The 22,867-nt window shown below is 32.9% G+C and overlaps 2 protein-coding genes across 2 annotated transcripts in view; both read left to right on the top strand.

Annotated features, from left to right (window-relative positions):
* Nucleotides 1-22,867, top strand: part of LOC115885936 (pyruvate dehydrogenase [acetyl-transferring]-phosphatase 1, mitochondrial) — a 175,094-nt gene that overhangs the window by 4,022 nt on the left and 148,205 nt on the right. The gene's annotated exons all lie outside the window — the stretch shown is intronic.
* LOC115885937 lies at nucleotides 7,212-21,736 on the top strand. Its single transcript, XM_030904969.1, has 2 exons — nucleotides 7,212-7,326; nucleotides 20,073-21,736. The coding sequence occupies exons 1-2, from the start codon at nucleotides 7,282-7,284 to the stop codon at nucleotides 21,234-21,236; spliced, it is 1,209 nt and encodes a 402-aa protein (XP_030760829.1). The 5' UTR covers nucleotides 7,212-7,281; the 3' UTR covers nucleotides 21,237-21,736.

Raw genomic sequence — 22,867 nt, 5'->3', positions numbered from 1 at the left:
TACTCGCTGACGAGTATTTGACACGCATCAGAAGATGGTCACGCAAGGCGTTTTCTTTCATGAGCCTTTCTGTGACTGAAAAGCCCAATACGTGATGTTATTTGTCTACCGCACTCCGGACATTAAAAAATCTCATTGCTTTGTTGCCTCTTAACTTTTTGGTTCTCGCTGTTAACTGAGTTTACAATTCTTCTCCATTGAGTTCTATTGTGAGCTGCTACTTCCCACTCATTCTGCACATTAATTCCCTTTAAGTTTTCGTGGAAAATGTCCTTGTACCTTTTGAGTTGTCCACCTGGCCTCCTCTTACCGTCTACAAGCTCACCGTAAAGCAGTGATTTTGGTATGCGGTTTTCTTGCATTCTGCATACGTGACCAGCCCATCTTAGTCGGGATTTTGTAACCATGACTTCAATACTCTCGCAGTTAGCTTTTTCAAGAACCGATACGTTTGAGACGTGATGGAACCATTTAATACTTAAGAGTTGTCTAAGGTGTCTCTGTTGCAACTTGTTTAATGCGTTCATGTGTCGGCGGTACGGCACCCAGGTTTCGCTCCCATATAACATGGTGGGGATTATTATTGCTCGGTACACTGCAAGTTTCGTTTTTGTGCTCAGGTCATGGTTGTAAAAAACCCTGTCTTTTAATTTCCAGAATGCTCTTGAAGCGCTGCTAATCCTGTGCTGAATTTCAGAGTCGATATTGACCTTTTCCGAAATCAAACTGCCCATGTTTAATTTATGTCAGTGATGACAGGTATTGATAATTTCGATTCTAAATATCTCGAAAACCATTGCTCGTAGGGATTTTTACCAAGAGACCTTTTTTACGTAGAAAGCGTCGTAAATGTATATTTTTTTCTCAGTAGTTTTATATAGGTACGGACGAAAAGTTATTACTCTTCAAATCAGTTAAAAAATATGTAGGTGGCGCCCTCTACTAGTAGGAGTCATATTGACATAAAAATCAAATTTATCATGTCAAAAAACTCCTAAACACCAATTTTAATCCAAATATTGATGTCACTGCAGAAATTATTTGGAAAAAATCGAAATGAAAATGAAACTTCTACACCCTGTATCTCCGAAACTAAGCATTTTTGGACATACATCGATAAGTAAAAATGTTCGTATAGAATATTTTTACTTATTTTTATCTGCAGAATATGCCGCCGAAGTTTCCGGAATACAGTTCGGACCACCCTGTATATGTAATTTTATAGATTAGCTAAAGGAATAGCCTTTAAAGGTTCCTATAAGATAACTTAGGTAGGGTGTAAGTTTCCCTGATATATAAAGAATAAAAGAAGAAAGAATATAGAATATACATAGGTATATAAAGAATATACCGAATGATCGAATAAAAACGGCGTCAACGATGGCTATGAAATGAAGATGGTTGTCATTTTATATGTAAAATTATATGGGGAATGTCATTGATGTTCATTTCCAAGCCAACTGGACGCCGTTTTTTTCGATCATACGGTAGAATATATAGAATAAAGAATAGAATATTAGTGGCTCCCAAAATAAAACAAGACACATATAGCAATTTACTTTAATAATTCTTTTATTTCTTTTATTATCAATCGCCGCCTACTAATATACCTAAAATGATCTTTTAATGAAATCTTTTAAATATTGGAGTAATTAATGAACATAAATATAGTGTCATATATTTTTGAGAAACTCATAGCAAACCAGATCATATGATTTATAAATGAGAACACCCTGTATGTTCCATTTAAGAACTTTCATATCTTCAAAAATATTATTTTCGTAGAATAACAGACTACGCCACTGTATTCTACATAAAAAGTTCTACAAGAAACAATTTTCACCCTCGTTTTCACATTCTCGATATTTTTCGCAATAACAGAGATACGAGGAGTGTCTCAAATTGCAAAATTTTCAAAAAGACCTTGATGTAGCTCAAAAACGAAGAGGGCTATGAAAATGTTGTTTGTGGCATCTTCCGCTTGACAAAAAAGTGAGACAGGTTTGTGCAAACCGCATCCTCCTATTTTCACTAATAACGGAGATTCCGTATGATTTCAACTAAAATGGGACACCCTGTACTTGTATGGGTGTCATAATCATATGTCATAATCTTATATCCATTGTGTAACGACTCTTGTTTTTTGCGTTTTTTATTTTAAAAATTGTATTAATTTTATTTAGAGGTCTTTGGTAGGTATTAATTACTCTTTTATCAACCGCTTTTAAATAGCCAAGGATGCAAGTTGTTTCAGTGAGAAGTTAATTTTAAGTTTGTGCAATTAGATTTCAATTTTTTTGACTTTCTAAAAATCGTAAAAATGACTAGAAAGTGTTTGGTTTGTGGAAGTTCTGATATAAAGGTCCCCGAATTATCTTTCCATCAGGTAAGTAAAGTATTCAGTTGTTCTTTTACAATGACATCGAAATAAATTAGACCCGGCGACTTACATTTTGGCGAAATCCATCATTGCCTTAGAAAATTGCATGTATGCCAAATTTCCACTTCGACCGCATTTAAAAGGAAATCTTACCTACGTATACGTACGGGGATAGCTAACCCACATTGTAAACCAGGAATTCCAAATATAGATTACGTCGTAGAATAGTACTTTAAACCGATAATTATTAAAAGTAGCCTAGTATCACGAACTACTCCCAATCAGCATTAGCCGTTATTTAAATCTTCTGTAATTATAATTTTTAGATTTTAAGAAATTTAACATAAAACAATCGACAACGTCGCAACGCCAGCTGATACTGAAAACGTACGCATTTTACTATCTTTACTCCTAAATTCAGGCAGCCAACAAAACATCCAGTTCGAATTCGTTCATAAATTGCTTTACGGCGTTGCCAATGTGTTGTGGTTTTTCGAAATGTTTTATGAGGTGATTTCCAGATATTTTAGTGTTTTGTGGTATTATTTTTAGTGATTTTATTCAGAAACAATAAGACAATAACAATAATGGTGCGAACTTCCTTAATTTGCAAAAATAGAGACGATTTAAACCTAGAAGTTTCATTTCGAAGGTAAGTAAGGCTATGTTACATCAGTGCGGTGCCGAAAGGTAAAATAGGAAAAAATCTTTGGAAATATTAGTAAATCACACAGTTTTGGAATGTACCGTTATAAGTAATGAACCGTTACATTAAGTTAGTTTCGTCACGTTTGGTTTTATTGAATATCTTGATCATAATATTTAAATATTATCAAAAACAAGTATACAAATGCGAATATTAACTTGTTGAAAAAATATATAAAAAAATTAAAGATGTCACAATTACGAAAAATGTTCAATAGTGATATACCATATGATCGAAAAAAAAAACGGCGTATATGGAGAATTTCATCGATGTTCATTTCTAAGCCAACTGGACGCCTTTTTTTCGATCATACTGATTGTTATTAGGATTTTTAGTTATTAAAGATGATTTTTTAAGTGTAAAATCAAAACAGATTTATATAATGGATATTACATACTAAATACCGTATGATCGAAAAAAAACGGCGTCAAAGACTGCTAGGAATACCAATCGAATATAATTTTGGCGAGGTCTATTTCTAGATGTCATTTATTAAAAATTGACATAAAACGTGTCAAAAACTAATACTGATTATAAAAAAATTATTAAAGGATAGGACGTTTACAGAAACACAAATCGATATCCAAAAAAAAAATTCGAATTTATATTACACCATTTAAAAATCAAATACAACCTTAAGGCGTACTACTGCCAGTAAGTGTCATTAAAAAATAAACAAGAGTAGGGGTCATGACTCATGACATATCACCTTGCCAAAATTATCACCGATTGTCATTTTTGACGCCGTTTTTTTTGATAGTATAATTTTTGTAATAGAGGAATGTATTTTTTGTTTTGTTTATTAAGACTAAAAAAAAATATATAGTTTAAAAGATTAGTGCGTCTTTGTTTAATATGTTTTATTGAATAGTTAATTATTTATTCAGTACAAGGTCCCGATTATCCGCGAAGAAACTGATCCAGAAATAAGTAAATATTTTAGAAATTTTCTTTAGTTTAACAAAGATCTTTATTATTGTTGTTATAAATAGTAATATTTTTATACCTAATATTAAATTGCAATTTGTCACGACAGTTTTAAAATATTCTCATTTTTCACCGTTGCTTCAATCAAAATAATACCATTAATTCACATAAATGTTTTATAAAACTCGTCTTCGGCTCGTATTCATTGAACGCTTGATGGATTATATTACTACTGGAGCAATTTACAGACATTACTATGGAAATGTGCATATCATAATTTCAATTAGTTATTTTCGTATAGAAGTGATTGGAGTATAGAAGTAGTCATTTTCAAAATTTGAAGAGTCATCTAGCACAACAATATATCGTATCCAAAAATCATATTTACGTGAATATAATATTAAATTATATATATCAATCAAAGTAACTACGCCACTGGCACACATTCTCAAGATCTCTGAACAGCGTTGCCATTCTCTGGGGAATCCTTCATGACTGCGATCAGCCCGTCTTGTTCCCACTCGCATAGAACAAGAAACGAATGTCTGATTCTGATCTTTTTCTTTTTATGAATGAAATGCCGGGTCTACTTTATTTAGAGGTCATTGTTCTTTTATTTATATTAAACCATATGCATACTTTCTGGTTAGATTTCCTAAGAAAATTGATGAAAAACGGAGTGACTAAATGTATTTTTTTATATAATTTAATTTTTGTGACAGTAAGCATTCAATTTATTGTTCAAATACAGTAGCGTGTCGTGGATAAAAGGGCGGAGGGGGCGAAGACCTTAATGGGCGCAATGATCAATAAAGGATCAAATAAATTACAAACTTTTAAAAGACTACATGAAAACTTTTATTTTTTTTAATTATAAATTTGTTTGTTAAAAAAGTTAGTATACAAAACAGTTATTTTAAAGATTAATTTAATTAATGTCTGCTTCAATACTAAGAAGTGATAAATAATTGGTTCTATCTTGTGTGCTGGTGCACTTCTGGTAATTATTAATTCTTCCTAACCTACTGAAAGATCGTTCTGCACCAGCACTGTTGGTGGCTATCGGCTATAGTGTAAAAAATCCTCAGTAATGCACATAAAGATGGATATGAAGACTCTAGGTCATTGGAGATTAAAAATGATAAATATTCGTCAGGTCAGTCAGGTGCAAGTTTGTTGTCATCAGCATTAATTTCTTCAATAAACTGCAAAAATGTTTATATTCGTCAACTAAAGAAGGTTTAACATCCGCTTGGTACAATATCTGTAGATTCATAAGACGTTTTAAATTGTCATCATTGATGTCCATATCCAATAAGCAATTAAAGTTTTGGTATATATTAAGGAAGTCTTCAAACCGATTCTCTAGAGTACCAGTTAAAATGTCTAAAGTACCATAAAACCCTAATATCTTGAAATTATCTTCAGAATTTTGATGTAGGTAATCATTCTGGATTTCATCATGATTTTTTTATTCTTCTTTGTCTTTTTGTGGAAAATGATGTTGACGTATTGCATTTATTTGCCAAAATAGTAGCCTGTTTTTTAAAATTTTCGAAATAAAATTTTCACTTCTTAATGATTTGAGATCTTTAGTTACCGCAGTAATCATATGAGCAGCTGTACATAAGTTGATATTAACCTTTCGCAAGTGATTGGACAATATATTAAATTTATTCAGCACTTCATTATAATCGATTATATTTCGGTCGGTGATTCCCCGAATTTATTTCCATCGCGACTGCTTTCGTCTTCTTCTTTGGCGGCGCCGGCGCCGGCGCAACGTTATATCTAGCCATTGTATTTTTATTTATAGACAATGGTCTAGCGGTAGGGTAGTTTCAAACCCATATAAAAACTTTCGTACGTATACGCCTACTTCATTAGAGATTTAAATTATTAAATATAAGTAAACATTAAAAAAACAAAAATAAAATGTGAGATATACGTCATTTTTTTTATCTTGAAGAGCTAAGGGCACGGTAGGGCACCGTTTGTTTTTGCGTTAAATTTAGTTTTTCTATTTTTTTTCCAGACAGAGGCGCTAGTTTTTTTATTACCGTGGCGCTAAGCGCATAGGGGAAGAAGGGGCGTTTGCCCCCCCCCCTGACCCCCTATACGACACGCCACTGTTCAAATATATGCATTTTACAAATTAAATTTTTAAAATTAATGTTCAAATTTGGCGCGTGGACGATATTCTTCGACAAGGGTAGATAGAGAGTAGAAGCACCGCATGTGCAACAAAAAAGGAAGATATATGGAAGTTGTTCATATGTTTGCGACAGTTTCAATAGTGATTTATTTATCCACGTATGTATATACAGTAAGTGCATATGATCTAGGGGTAGTATGTTATTCTCATTCGAAAAGAATATTTTTGAAGATATGAACCTCGATATGAACTAAAGTTATATTTTCTTAAATGGAACACCCTGTATTTTTATAAATTATATGATCTGGCTTGTCATAAGCTTCTCAAAAACATATACCTATCACTCTATCTTTGAAATTTTACTAATTTGAAGATAGATTTCTGCAAAAAACTTTTGGATGCCTATTCCAAATGGATCGAAATTTTAGACAAAGGTACAACTTTAACGCCCCTTCAAAAAAGTCTAATACAGCTTTTGCATAAAATTATCTGGGGAGGTAATATTTGATCTTTTCAAAATTTACATGGGATTTCCTCCGTCCCGTGTTCCGATGCATCATGCGGTATTTGCAGCTTGTTTTCAATAGCCATACATAATGTAGAAAATATATTTGGAGATTAAATATATATTTTAACAAAAAATGCGCCAAAAATGTATTTTCTTGACCCTGTTGAGAAGCAACAGTTTGTTGATTTACAAATGCTCGTAGCTTTTTAATCATAGTATATAGCTTTTAGCTTTTAGCGCCACACAACGGCGACGTTATAAAAAAAATACCGCTCCAAAATCGCGTTACTCAAATACAGACACATTATTATTGTAGCATTCTCTGGGCCGTATTATAAATTTTACATATTTGAAGATCATTTTGTTGATTTACAAATGCTCGTATCTTTTTAATCATAGTAGCTTTTTACGAGTATGAAATTGATTGGAGTACATAATAAAGATTTTTTATGTTATAACTTTAAAAATACAATCGGTTAAAGTGTGATTTATGTTTGCAATAAAATTTAGGGGGGTATAAAAAAAATTTAAATTGATTTTTTGACGTCTTTGTTACACACAAATCCATAAAACTAATTGTGGAATCGGCCGAACAGTAAAAAGAAATGGCAAAGTTTAAGGGACATTTGTTACTTGTGTTTTTAATAGTGGTAAGTATATTTTAAAATAACACAAGCAGTATATACACTCAACAGCACGAAAAACGGGCACCTTAAAATGTTGATGTATTTTAAAGTTTAGTATATTTTGTTCTAGTGAGCCGATTTTGATGAGTTTTAAGCAGTTTGTAGCTAATGTTACAGTAAAAGTTGGAAATCAGTGATTGTTAACAATTATTCCCAAGTAGCATCTATCTGACTTCGAACTAAATCTGACCTGAAGCGACGTCAGACTTTGTGCAAATTTAGGTCGGGTGCTGGTGATGCGACCTGTGACGTCGCTTTCCTATTAAAAGTGACGTCGTTGGATCCGAGTCGGTAAATCCAACGATCTGTCGACGTACAAAATAACAACGTACCATTTTTATTAATTTCCCAACGTCGTACCCACGTTGGCTTGCACGACGTACATATACTTGAACTAGCCCGACGTCTACCCGTTGTCCGAATAGGATACGCCTCACTGATAATCCCTAAAGTAACGTCCAATTATATTTTGTTGTATTTTATGTTCATATTTATAACCTAATTTACGTATCTCTATTTACGTCGGTAAATAGAACCCATTAAGTAGCATTTGCGACCTAATGAACATCATGAACATAACCTAATAAAAAAATTTTGTAAATAAACTTAATTTTTTTATTATGCCTAAAAAAACACTAAAAAGGCATTTAGACATTCATCTACATTTTACAGAAAGAGGTCGAGGCTTTTGCAAAATAATAATAGTAGTAGTGATGTCTTGCCTCCACCCGTAAATGCTTTTTATCCGGAAGAGATGCTGCATTACACTGGTGCATCTTAATTTCATTTTTTAGCTTAGGAAACCAGCAGACCCTATCCTCCTCCGACATGTGAGGTTAGGCTTAAAAAGTGGCTGCCCATTTTTTTAAGGAGAAAACAAAACTAAAATATAGTTGCACAAATCCACAAATCACTGATACGCAAAGTGAGGTTACGTGGCGTACGTTGGAATTATATGCGTCATAATACGATTGCCGGTCGTCCGGTTTGATGACTTCGGTCGTGTGAGACGACTAATGTTGGAGACCCGGTCGGAATTGGTATATTGGTAGTTCACATTAGTCGGACACAGAAATCTTAACACGTATCCGATTGTCAGCCATTTTAAAATCGTTTTTTGTTTTTAAAATTTATATTCACATTTCGATTTCTAGTAGAATAATATTGATAAAGTTGAGTTTGGGGAGAACCACAGTACAGTTTTATGATTAAACCAGCTAGAAAATAAAAAAAATATTTTGCGAGTTACTTTTTTATAGATATTTTTATTTCATAAATCTTCCTAATTTTGAAGGCGCTCGTTGTTTTCCGGAGTATTTTAACCAGATATATCAAGAAAGTGACTTCCGTTGACAAAACTGATGTCTGGATTAATGATTCAGAATTATTATAATATGAAATTAGATAGGCTTATAGTTATACTCGAGGAGTGATTATGAATCCATTTGTAATTAGGTAGTTTGGTTAGGTTTTTATGTATTTTTGGTAGCGAATATGAAACCAAACGTAACGTAAGTACTTAGCGACGAATTTTAAGTGACTAAAATCCAACGTAATATGACGTTGGTAATTGGTAGAATTACATTCCCTACTAGGTCAGATACCGACGTCGAGGCGACCCGAATCTGTATTCCCCATTTAGGTGCAAATAAAGGTCGTCAGGCGGTCGAACCGACGTTGGTACCCGACGTCGGGTTTATTGAACGCGACGTATACCCGACGTTAGATAACGTCCAAATGCTACTTGGGTTACTAGTAAAAGCTCACATTCACTGATTTGCTAAGACTACGCCAGTAAAAGTTCAACAGCTATTTTGGAAACTAACTTTTATTAGTGAATGCTAGCATTCCCTGGACGATAGCAGTGAATTTGAAAAATTCAGTTAGCGCGGTTGCCACATGTCTAGGGTTTCACGAGATTCGATATTTCTCGTCTCGTCTCGTTTCGTCTCGATTTCGAGACGAGATCGAGAAAATGACTTCGAGATTTTTCGAGATCGAGAAATATTTTCGAGATTTCTTGATCTCGAAAAACTTTAGATGCTGCAATAACTCAACAGCTCATAAAAGGCTAGAAAAATGGAAATAAAAAACTTTGTTGGAAAATTTACGATTTTCTCGTACAATGCTAATTTACATTTCTTTATTTACAGTTATTACAAATAATCAAAAGATAGATCCCCAAAACTGTTCGATCAGTCTAGTCGGTCTTTTCAGAATAAAGAAATGCCGTAAATATAATATATTCTTGTTCTTATCGCACCATTTTTGTATAAATTTCACTATTAACTCCTATTGAGTTAAACGAATTTAAGTAATGTCGAAGAAAAAAAGTTTTTCAATAAAAGACTGTTTCGAGTAAACAAAAATCAGTTTGTTGCACAACGAAGTAAAAATTTTAAACTTTCGTAGGTAGCTAGGTAAATTTTTATGGAAATTTTTAACCCATATGGATAAAAGACTAAATTAAAACATAAAGGAATCGTTTTGATTTTCGCTTTTTAAAACAAAATATATTATTATTTTTGGGATTTTTGGCCAAAGTCTGCGTTTTTTGGTTACACATGGCTTTAGTTCATACCATTCATACCTATAATAGATCTGTATTCTATAACGTAATTTTTTAACAGAAAAAAATTGCCCCATCTTTTGGTGCAGACTTTATAACATGATATTTTTAGCCGACCATACCAATAGGTATGGTAGGGTCTGTGGTAGGGTATTAAGATCGGCAAAAAAAGTTTTTTTCACTCACAAATTTCACTCAAAATGAGTTATTTGGGTCATAAATGACCTAAATACAAAATATTTTCATGGTGTCTGTCTGTCTGTCTGTCTGTCTGTCTGTCTGTCCGTCTGTAACACGATAACTCAAAAACCGCTAAACCGATTTTAACCAAATTTGGCACAAAAATTCTGTGGTACCCGAGGTGGTACCCGAATCTGGCATTTAGTTTTTGGTGGGGGTGGGGTTGGTAAGGGGGTATGGGAGGGGATTAAAAATTTAAAAAAATCGTAACTCCAAAATTACAGTAGCTAACGAAATGCGGTTTTCAATTTAAGATTAGGAATAATATTTGCAACAAACTTTTTATTAACATATTTTAGTATGGGCTGCTATACGTGCCTCCCGGCGCCAATTTTTTAATAATAATAAATCAGTTATTTATTTTCGAGAATCTCGAATCGATATCTCGTCTCGATGATCGAGACGAGACGAGAAATTGCCTTCGAGACGAGATTTCTCGTCTCGATGAAACCCTACACATGTCTATATATGTAAAATATAAGCACGATATAAAGATAAGTTGAATAATAGGCATTATGAGGATAACATATTAAATTGGGCTAAAAGGTAAACGTTGGCAACGTTGACAGATATCTAGCGTAAATTCGCTTTGTTTTTTGTGGTTATAATTGTTTTGTTATCGTTGTAAAAAGTGCCGTGCGGTATTTTCCCTATGGAAGAAATTTTCTGTGAAAAAATTAAAGCAAACTAGGTACTCACAAGAATGTAATAGTGCTTTTTTTTCATTTTTGCAATATAATGAAGTCATAGGCAAAAGTTAAGCATGCAAGAAAAAAAGACATTTTAAGGAACCTGTTGATTATAAACTTATTAAACGTTTTCATAAGTTTGAAATAGCGGGTTTGAAAAGACGAAACTACCGTTGAAGAAAATTTGAGCGCACTTTATTTTGTCCACGATGAAGAACTGGAAGAATTAAAAAAACCTTGTACCAATAAGTAATTTTATGTTTATGAATGTTTTTTTTTTAATTGTTTTGTACGCTTTAAAAGGTTTACTATGTTTTCACTTTTAATATTTAGAAGGTTATGTCGTTATTTTCTATAATTTTTAATAAATACAGGGTGCTACAAATTCGAGGTACGAGCATTGGTATCTCGGTAACCGTAATAGATATGAACATGGTTAAATTGGGGCAAAGTTGCGCTTTAGGATGTTCACCAAGATACCATCAAAAAAGTTTTAAAAATTTCAAGGATTGCTGAGTTTTTTGGAAAAAACGGATTTTTTTGAAAATCAATGTTATTTTTTCCTGGCGTTACTTTTTAGAAAATCAAAAAACTAATTGCACATTCTCATGGCTACTTTATTAGGGCTATCTGATAGTATTTTTAGATTTTCAAATTAGCTGATAATTTGTGAGATACAGAAAGCAACTTAATTTTTTTAAATACGGACCTGCATTTTTTATTTCAGATTTTGAAAGAATTCGGTCTCCTGAGTACAATGATATTAATATTAACATTAATATTTTTAGCCACACAGACATTGGAACACAATTTAATTAAACTAATTTCAAATCCGGCTCTGTTTTTTTGAAATATTTAATCTATTCATCGTTACAATATTGGTAAGTTTTCAAACTTAACAATGACGTGGAGTAAAACATCGAATATGGATAATCAAATGCAATTAAATAATAAAAAATAATATAAAATTATTGGCATTACTTGACGTCATTTTTAAAAGTGACAATACATTTCAACATTACAATAAAGAGTACAGAATGCATTCGGAAGTATAAGAAGAAGATATGTTCAAAGAGCTATAAATAAGATTGAACGAAAAATACATTAATTTGTGTATTAGGAACGGTGGTAAGCCTTTCGAACATGTAGAGCTAGTGATGGGCAAAACTGTTATTTTTAGATAACAGTTGAAACTGTTATATACTCTGTTTTTTTTCTCAGGTAAGATTTCGACAGACGATGACAGAAGAAAAGCAGATGACGTCCCATACCAATCTATTTATTTTACTAAAAAAGTTTCTAATAATTTTTAAGTTATCTATGGATGGGTTTAAATATAAATCCGTCATGCGTCGTGTCTTGTTGTTTTTAACCAGTTTTATTGGTTTATTTAAAATATGACAGATCGTATTTCATTTTTATTGGTTCGACGGAACGATGAACGACAAACGGACACCGATGCGTATGAACTCGCCTTTAGATTTTTGTCATTTTTGACGCTTGTCAAAGTCTTGCCAAATTATAGGTTATAATTTTCTGTCAACTTTTGTTAAATACCCTGCGTTTTGGAAGATGATGCATTTTGATTCGTATTATTACGTGTGTTTTGTGTCTTTTGAAGTCAAGTGGAGGAAAAATCGAGTGAAAATTAACTGTAGACCCAGAGCACAGTTTATGGTTAATACTCGCTGTCCAGGCAGAAAATCTTATACACCAATGAAGTTGCCATCGATAAAGTTTGTATACCTACCATTTCGTCGTAGATAAGTGCATCTCGTATATGGTAGAAGGATCAAACTAAACATATACTAAAAACTGGAGTAGCTGTAAAATATCGACATCACACGAGAGGTAAATAATGGATTTTAGTACTGCAGAAAAATAATGTCCAAAGGTCCCGGTTTAAAAAAATTAAGATTAAAGTTAATTAATCAACCTTTAAGGTATAAAATTTGGTAGGTGTTATTATTATTAAAATAGTTTGTTTTATTTACCTATGTTGTTTTATTTGTTCCTGTGGAGTATTACAAATTTGTATTTGTACATAAGTTATATTGATAAATATAATCATAAATGCGGGTAGTTTCATAAAGCTTGAAAGTAAATAATAGTTCTTTTTTATATTTTTTGGTATGTGTGTCTTGTTCTTGTTTGTATTGTATTAACACATACCGTTTTTATTAAATAAAATAACTCGATTACATTTTTCAGTTTTATACAGTTTTTTTCACAATATTTTGAAGTAATCACTTGTCAGTCAAATTTTAAATATATCCTGCTATGCGTTCCAGTTGTACCAACTTATTTCTTTGTAAAATAAAATAAACTACTTTGAAATTAAAATGACAGACACATCTATCACTGTCAAGGATCTTCTCGTTGGACAGACTATAGTTATTTATAAAAAACCAAAATTTTTTTTTAATTTTTTTTTCCAAGAATCAGCTTTTTACCTCAAGGGCTTTAAGCAGGATCATGATTAATCAATGACCAGATTTTTCAAAACACCCTGTATACATTTTTAAAAAATCTTAAAATATTATTCTGAAAATTTTTCAGAATGAATAAATACCTAAATATTGAAACTTAATAAGTACTGAAACATACAGCGCCATAATATCTACACCTCCGCTCGTTATGCTCGTAACAGGTTGAAACAGAATCTATCTAAAACAACTGATGCGTTATTCTCCAACCTGTTTCGAACCTCCATCGACAATCGACCGATGCAGCAGCATTCCTTTCCCATTCCGATTATCTCGACCACCGCCCTGTTATGCTCGTAACAGGTTGAAAAACAACGTAGCTAAAATGACTGCTTCTCCAACCCGTTGCGAGCCTCTATCGACAATCGACCGATGCAGCAGCGTTCCTTTCCAACTCCTGTTATCTCGAGCGCCAGGCGTTATGCCCGCAACTGTTTCAAAAAACCTGCTTCTTTTATATCCTATTATTTTTAAGCTGTTGTAAACCCAATACGACCATCGACGGTATCGACCGAAGCAGCTACGTTCGCCGTAGCGCATTCCCCACTCCGTTGTCCGTTGTCTCGCCGCCTGGGTCGATGGTTGACGAAATAACATGTTTTCCATCCATACTAGTTGTTTTTTGGAATTGCTTCGAGCAGCAGAGAATTTCGGCGGTGCAGAGCACCGACTTCGTTTTTCGTTTCACGAGCGGCCGATCTCTACGTGTCGTTATTTTATATCTGTTATTTTTTAGAAGTAGTAACGGTTGCGTTATGTTATTTATAAATAATTGTTATAAAATAACAGATAGTTAAATAACAACCCATCACTATGTAGAGCATTACTAGTTTTAGAAACTAGTTTGTAGACGTTGATTTATTTATAATAACTACGATTAATATTATGCATATTATTAGACCATACACTGAGATTTCAAAATCACAATAAAAAAAGTTATAAATAATATTTTTTCGTCATACTATATTGTTATATTATTATAACATAAGCAAAATCAGAATGGAAAAGATGCATATAACGTCCGCCGGACGTTATCATAACGGCCGGCGGCCGTTAAGTTTCTAAGGTAATCGTAACGTCTGTCACCTGCAACAATGACTATTTATTGTCAGTTGGACTTTTCAAAAATTGGGAAAATAGACCATAGCGAGATGTCGCGAGAAATTCCGTTGGAAATACAGGAGGAAGCGGCTGCGGCTACTCAAAATTATACTTCCGACTATAACCAGAGAGAGATATCAGCAGGAATATGACAATTTTTTGAAGTGGCGGCAGGATAGAAGTATAAACAGCGTAAATGAAGCGGTATTGCTGGCTTATGCTAAAAGAATGTCTGAAATGTATTCTCCTACATCACTGTGGACAAAGATTCCATGCTGAAGCTTGCGTTGAGAGTATATGAAAACATCGACATATCAAGGTAAAAAGCCATTATATTCTTCGATATTTAATCATACTCATCTAAATTATATTTGTTCATAGATTTGGTAAACTGTTCATGTTTCTGAGGCGCAAAAACGAAGGTTATTCACCAAAAAAGCCAAAGTTCTGTCGGAGAATGACATAAATAATTTTCTACTGGATGCCGATGATTACACCTGGTTACTCGAAAAAATTGTATTGGTGCTTGGTATTCTTGGAGCTTGTAGGCGCAGCGAGCTTTGGTCACTCACAGTTGATGATTTCGAAGATTCGGAGAAAATATTCTTGTCTCATTAAGAAATACTAAAAATAAGAAAGATAGGAAATTTCTTATTCCAAAAACGGGCCTTCCGTTTGATGCCTATGGTTTATACAAAAATACATCAACCTGCGTCCTCGTAACTTTGACAATCCAAAATTTTCATTGGTTACAAGAAAGGCAAGTGTGTTAAGCAAATCGTCGGTATACATACCATCGGGAGCGTACCGCAGAAAATTGCAAAATTTTTGAACTTGGAGAATCCAGAACGTTATACAGGGCATTCATTTCGTAGATCATCAGCAACCATGCTCGCCGAAAATGGTGGTGATTTACTATCGCTAAAGGAGCTAGGAGGATGGGAGTCTTCAACAGTGGCAGAAACTTACATAGAAAAATCAGTTTCCAAAAGAATGAAAATAACAAATCAACTTTTTCATGATAGCTCCAAAAATAATGTGTCTTTAGTGGATACAAATATTTGCCATTCTTCAGTAGCATCATCTTCTTCTATAAAATCTGTAAATCCCTGGGAAGGATTACAGATTTCTAAGAGAACAAACAAGTGCACTTTTAATTTCCATGTTCATTATCATGAAAAATGAATTTTAGTATAAGACATTATGTATTTTTATCCTTACTTGTGTTATTGTTCAATAAAATTTGTTATTAAATAGTAGTGTTTATTGCTCTAAAAAATCTGCAGTATGACGAAAAATCTAGAACGCAACACGGCCGATAACAAATAACGGCCTTGGCTGCTTATGATCCTCGGCTATCGCCTCGGATCACAAACTTCAGCCCGGCCGTTATTTGTTGTTTATCGGCCTTATTACGTTAATAACTATTAAATTGCTGACCTGGGTATTATTTGTTTGATGATCTTTCAATTGGCTCGACTCAATGATAATTAGCGCTGATCCATATTGTTGCAATGAATATAATCAGATTAAATAATTTCAAAAACCAGAGTGGGACTTGAAATTATTTTAAATAATAATTAAATAGTTTTGTTATTGTTAAGGTACCTAAAACAAAAAAAGTATCAAGTGTGGCATATACTCAGGAGATCGAGTTCTTTCAATACTTCAAATAAAAAATGCAGGTCCGTATTTAAAAAAATTAAGTTGGCCTCTTTATCTCACAAATTATCAGCTAATTTAAAAATCTATAAACGCTATCAGATAGCCCTAATAAAGTAGCCATGAGAATGTGTAATTAGTTTTACGATTTTCTAAAAAGTAACGCCAGGAAAAAATAAAATTGATTTTCAAAAAAGTCCGTTTTTTCCAAAAATCTCAGCATTTTTGATGGCATCTTGGTGAACATCCTAAAGCACAACTTTGCCCCAATTTAACCATCTTCGTATCTCTTACGGTTTCCGAGATACCAATCGTACCTCGAATTTGTAGCACCCTGTATACTACAGAAGGAAATATTAATTTTAAGATGTGTGGACCACCTCGAATATTGAGGTGATCCAATATTCTTAAAAGTTTTATTTGTTCTAACTATACCAGCAACATTCTTCCTCACCCCACTCGCCCTGTGCAATAGAATAACTTTTACTGGCAACCTTTAGTAAATGTTATTTTCACTAGTGAATGTTAGAAATTACTAGGAAAAGTCGACAAATATTTTTAAAATACCACGTTCCAGTCCAATGCGTAATTGCTAGCATTTCCTAGTGAATGTTAACAATCACTGAATTTCCGACTTTCACTGTAACAGCTATATTATTTGACTTTTTGGTACTTCTTTCTAAATTAAAAATGATTGTTCCCATCTGTCAATTTTATTATACGAGAGCATACAAGATTTTAATATTTTGGTAAACGTTTGTAACACCCTGTGAAATATGTTAGTTAAGACGGCAAGTAATTTATAAATATTTTTATCAGCTAGGTACATCCTTTCTCGATAGTTTGATTTTTGGTTCATCTCAATAGCTTTATTTTTGTTGGGGATCCCTTTTGAAGAAGACACTAACATTTTTTCGTAATTTTTACATTAAAACTATGCCTTTGCTTTTGGTTCTAGTCAACAGACCTATTAAGTAGTGGTCCAGAAGCAGGACTTTTTGACAAAATTTGCTTCGTTTAATCTTCTTACAGTCCGTTCACTTACATGTACGTTTCTTAGGTGCAATTCATTTTAAATTTGAAAAGCTAATTCCTGGACGTCTAGCATATGCACTTGTTTGAAGAAACGACTGCACTATACTTCATGCAAATCGTGCTAAATCTGTTGCGACATAATTTGGATCTCTATGATATTCAATTAAAGGAACTATAGCGGATACATCTTCTGGACTTTAAACCATTTCTACTAGAGTAACTACCTAACAGCCATCAGACAATAATAACATAGTTTAAGGAAACTAGTAGTTTTACTCCTTGTCAAATCCTTTGCTCTTTTTCTGCCACTTTATATGACCTTGTTCTCGCCTCCGTAGCCGACGACGTAGCTGTATAGTCGTGGTCTATTAACTAGGCAAAGTATAGACGTGGCACTCGCCATAGTTTCACAGATATGTATTTAGTATTTAGGAAAATATGAGTTCACAATAAAATAAAATAAAAAAAAAATGATCATCGAGTAAAAACTTGCTTGAAAACAGAATATTTTTACATTTCGTGTAGGTAACAATTCTTCTGTATCTGAAAATCTTCTGATGGGAAGAAATGCGGGAAAAATATAGAATGACATATTTTTATATTATTATCTATTTCAGAGATTTTCTACGACTTTTTGTTTATTTAAAGCAAGTTTAATTTTGTGTAGATAACTGGATTCGGCATAAAATTATGCTATAGTACACTGTCTTTATTTAAAGCACACTGCGGTTACCAATCTATTTCTTATTTACTAAAACTTTGGTTAAAAACATTATATACGAAAAGTGGTAAAAAACTAGAGTGAATATAACTTTATTAATACTTTGCTATGTTTTCTTAAACATGAAGGATATCGGAATAAATTCGTGTAGAAAAATTTACTTTATCGTATACAGGATATGTTTTATGGCGTCACCAAAATCGTAATATTTAAAAAATGTTGTATCTCATTTTTTTAAAATACAACACCTTGTATATTATTTTTCTTTCAGATGTAGCATTAAAAGGTGAACATTTTTTGACAAGGCAAGAGCCATATTTAATATAATACTGCGAATATCTGCGACAGCGGTAAAAATTTAGAAACACTTTAAATTAATAAAAAAATGTTCACTTTTTAATTCTGCATCTGACAGAAAAATAATATACAGAATGTCGCATTTAAAAAAGTTGATATATACCATTTTAAATATTGCGATTTTGGTGACGCCATAAAAAATACCCAATATATGTATATAGAATGATGTAAAATAATAAAAAAAATCAAACTAACTTTACCATAACTTTTTTTGTGACACCCTGTATATAACAAAATATTTTAGGATACACCCCTTTATAAACCTTGAAACATATGAATAAAACTTTTTTCACATCTTCGACAACGACGACGATATTGAACTTCCTCGCACTAATGGGCCACCCTGTATATTTACAATTATATATATATATTTGCTCTAAAATTGTTTCAAAAACCAATTTATATAAATTATCTCGTAAATTATTATTGGAATGAAAATTTTATGGAAAATCCCCTGACCAAAAAATATTTTCATGCGCATATTTGAGACAACCTGTATATCTAAAAAACTATTTTTAAAATCTGCACACATGCAAAAAAAATAATAACATTTAATTAATTACATAATATCTCAGCTTCTAAAATAAACAAATATAATTAAATGTTAATTGATAATTACTATCAGCTTGCCGATTTACATCCGATGGAAATCTAAAAAGGCACTCATTTTTTGTCAATCCGTCCCTGTGCTCGGACGCAACGCTCAAACCTCACAGCTCGACGGACCGAATTCAAAGCCGAATTCAACTGAAACGCTTTGCAACCTGCCAGCTTGCAAAAACTGGCAGAAAATATTTGCGAGAGTGCAACTACTCTTTTCCTTAAACTATGATAATAATATGATTTTTCAATAACAGTGACGGTACATAAATTATAAACATTATTTCATAGGTCTGTTGACTGGGACCCAAAGCATACTCGTAGGCATGATTTTAATGTAAAAATTACGAAAAAATGTTAACATATTCCACATTGTCTTTCAAACTTTCACCAAAATATCAGCATTTTGTTTGCCCTCGTATAATTGACAGGCGGGAACTTTTTTCTTTAGAAAGACATAATAAAAAGTCAAATAATTTGCCTACAAATTGCTTAAAAAATCATCAAAATCAACCCACTAGAACAAAATGTATTAAATTTTAAAATGCATTTTAAGGGGCCCGCCCGATTTTTGTGAGTGTATATATGCCGGGTATTTTTCAAAAGTGGTACACCCCCTATGACTTTTTTAGTTTTTCAGATAAAAATGCGAAATAAAAAATAAAGAAATTTCAAGCCAGACCGTATTTACTTTAGGCTGTGTTAAAAAACTTAATTTTTAGTAAAGGATTTTTAGAAAAATAGATTTGATCATCTAATGTGTCTAGTGTCTTTTCCTGGCCAGTTAAAAGATGTCCTCAAAGATGCCCAAAATTGTCTTTTAATCATAACTCAGTTTTGTTAAATGGAATGAGTATGGCTGATTGGCATATTTGGAAAAGTCATGTCTCCCTCTATTAAATCGCTCTCTATACCATTTGTATATTCATATCAATGACAAAGAAAGTCCAGATTTAAATTGTCCTGATGATGCAAATAAATTTTGCGAAACGTCGCCAAATTGAATACAAAGGACTTGTGTTGAGTTTTCTTTTCGATCCTAACCCAATTTAAAAAAAAGCATGTATTATTTGAGATCGACAACACTAGTAATCGAATACATCAATCAATCCTTATTTATATCGAATACTAACATATCAAATCTCGTATTTAATCTGATGAAATAAAAAAGTTATATGGGTGAGTCACTTTTGAAAAACACCCGGTATACAAGTATATAACTAGAAATTAAAATATAAAATATTTTCTAGGTGTCCGTTCAGATAAGTTACACTAAGGTTTTCGGTTTTCCTGGACATTTTGGTATACCAGTAAGAGGGACAGGACTAGGACCAGTACTACCTAAAACAGGAGCATTACTAGGTTACACAGATGGAACTCAGAATAAAACCAGTTCCATGCGGCAGAATAGAGCCTCAATTAAAGGGAGCAGAGTACCAGAAGCATTACTAGGTTACACAGATGCAACTCAGAATAAAACCAGTTCCAGGCGGCAGAAAAGAGCACCAGTTAAAGGGAACAGAATACCAGGAGCATTACTAGGTAACCCAGATGCAACTCATAATAAACCCAGTTCCAGGCGGCAGAAAAGAGCACCAGTTAAAGGGAACAGAATACCAGGAGCATTACTAGGTAACCCAGATGCAACTCATAATAAACCCAGTTCCAGGCGGCAGAAAAGAGCCCCAGTTAAAGGGAACAGAATACCAGGAGCATTACTAGGCAACCCAGATGCAACTCATAATAAACCCAGTTCCAGGCGGCAGAAAAGAGCACCAGTTAAAGGGAACAGAATACCAGGAGCATTACTAGGTAACCCAGATGCAACTCATAATAAACCCAGTTCCAGGCGGCAGAAAAGAGCACCAGTTAAAGGGAACAGAATACCAGGAGCATTACTAGGTAACCCAGATGCAACTCATAATAAACCCAGTTCCAGGCGGCAGAAAAGAGCCCCAGTTAAAGGGAACAGAATACCAGGAGCATTACTAGGTTACCCAGATGCAACTCATAATAAACCCAGTTCCAGGCGGCAGAAAAGAGCACCAGTTAAAGGGAACAGAATACCAGGAGCATTACTAGGTAACCCAGATGCAACTCATAATAAACCCAGTTCCAGGCGGCAGAAAAGAGCACCAGTTAAAGGGAACAGAATACCAGGAGCATTACTAGGTAACCCAGATGCAACTCATAATAAACCCAGTTCCAAGCGGCAGAAAAGAGCTTCAATTAAAGGGAACAGAATACCAGGAGCATTACTAGGTTACACAGATGCAACTCAGAATAAAACCAGTTCCAGGCGGCAGAAAAGAGCCTCAAATCGAAATAACAAGTCCCCTGCACCAGGAAATGGAAAAATACTCGAATTCGCAACCAATGGAAATGAAGTGGCCCCTGAACCAGATAAAAATTGAAATGAGAATATTGATCTTTCATTTCTTGATGCGGTTATGGTATTCTGGCAATATTTAACTTTCCACACCTGAGGAAATGCCCCTTAAAGCTTTATAAAGTGTAATATTTTTATTGAACTTTATGGATAATTATTTAACTCATTTTATACACAATTTTTAGCAATTTAACAACCCTAACTGTTAAAAACTATATTTTGGCCGGCATTAATGCCAACAAAAATGTATTAGTCAAGTCAAATGTCAATAATTTTGTTTCTTAATATGTATACACAAATCCGACACAAATCAAGCTTATTTTTACATCAAAGATATAGTTTTTAGAAAATATACTGGCATATTTTCTTCTCTATGTTCATATTAATTTATTTAAGTGCTGAAAGTTAGTTGTCTATTAAATTAGATAAAAAGAATTGTTAATACAAATTCAAACTTTTTAATTATAATTTTATTTATATTTTTTTGGTGGCTAATTAAAAATAAATACGATTTTTATTGATGTATCTATATGATGATAATCTTAGAAGAAAAGAGATTTTAGTTAAAACGATTCCGTATAATTTATCCTATGAAAAACATACGGAATGTAAAAAATGCCAAGTCTGTGAGATCTCATGTAAAACCAAGTCAGTTTATTTTATTTGGTTTCTCTTTAAGCACCTATTCAACAATTTTGTTATAAATTGTTAGTATCAATATTATAGTCATCTTTATTTCTGTAATAATTATAATGACTTGGCAATTGCACGATATGATATTCTCTACTAATTAAAGAACTTTATTTTTAAGAGCCTGTTAAGATTTACTTAATTAATAATCGAAATGGTAGATTATTACAGTTTAAGCTTTGGTGTTACAACAGCAAAATAAAACACTAAATCACCACAATACACCAAAACCCTTTACTTTTGCTTGGTTAGCGAAACGCGCGTCCAGTGCAAAAGTAAAGTGTTTTGGTGTTTTGTGGTATTTTTGTGTTTTATTTTGCTGGTAGATTATTTTATAATTATGGTGCTGTTTTATTTTTATCTCGAAAACTATTAGAGATAGGTTAGTATAATAGAAAAATTATGAGATATGAGAGTAGTTTCCAAAAATGTAATAATATACTGGGTGTTCCATTTAAAATAACAAAAATGCTACCACTTTTTAAATAACCCGGCAACAGCTAGACAGCTATCTTTTGATCCATAAAGATATTTAAGGATTTTTCTATTTCCCTTCCATTATAAGCTTAATGCTAACTAAAATTCACAATTTGACCTAAACGCTGGCGAAGTTTAAATAATTTGATTAGAAAAAATCGGAAAAAAATCATAATCGTTGAATTATATTGTTTGGTACATGCATATACAAATTAAATCCGAAGAGACCACTTCGATTAATTCTAGTTCTCTACCCTTTTCACGACTAGAAAGTCAGTAACCGGTGGCGGCTAACTTTTAATCCATAAGGATATAGGTATGGAGATTTTCCTTTGTTTATAAGCCTAAAGCTACCTAAAATTCAAAATTTGAAGTTTGTAACTCTTCTAGAAGTACCTCAGAATTTTGATAATCTGTCAGTGAGTCAATGTCGAAACAAGCGATAATTCATAAACTATGAGGTATAATTACTAGATATTTTGGTAATCT

Source organism: Sitophilus oryzae, unplaced genomic scaffold (genome assembly GCF_002938485.1).
Source record: "Sitophilus oryzae breed Bouriz unplaced genomic scaffold, Soryzae_2.0 scaffold_465_pilon_pilon, whole genome shotgun sequence".
Classification (NCBI taxonomy): domain Eukaryota; kingdom Metazoa; phylum Arthropoda; class Insecta; order Coleoptera; family Curculionidae; genus Sitophilus; species Sitophilus oryzae.
The sequence above is the reverse complement of the archived record's forward strand: the minus strand, read 5'-3'. Positions and strand labels throughout refer to the sequence as shown.

What these genes read in the sequence shown, in the direction of transcription:
- LOC115885937 (XM_030904969.1), top strand. Translation starts at nt 7,282, where the DNA reads ATGGCAAAGTTTAAGGGACATTTGTTACTTGTGTTTTTAATAGTG. An exon ending in TACTTGTGTTTTTAATAGTG is followed by an intron (nt 7,327 to 20,072) that starts GTAAGTATATTT and finishes AATATTTTCTAG; the next exon opens with GTGTCCGTTCAGATAAGTTA.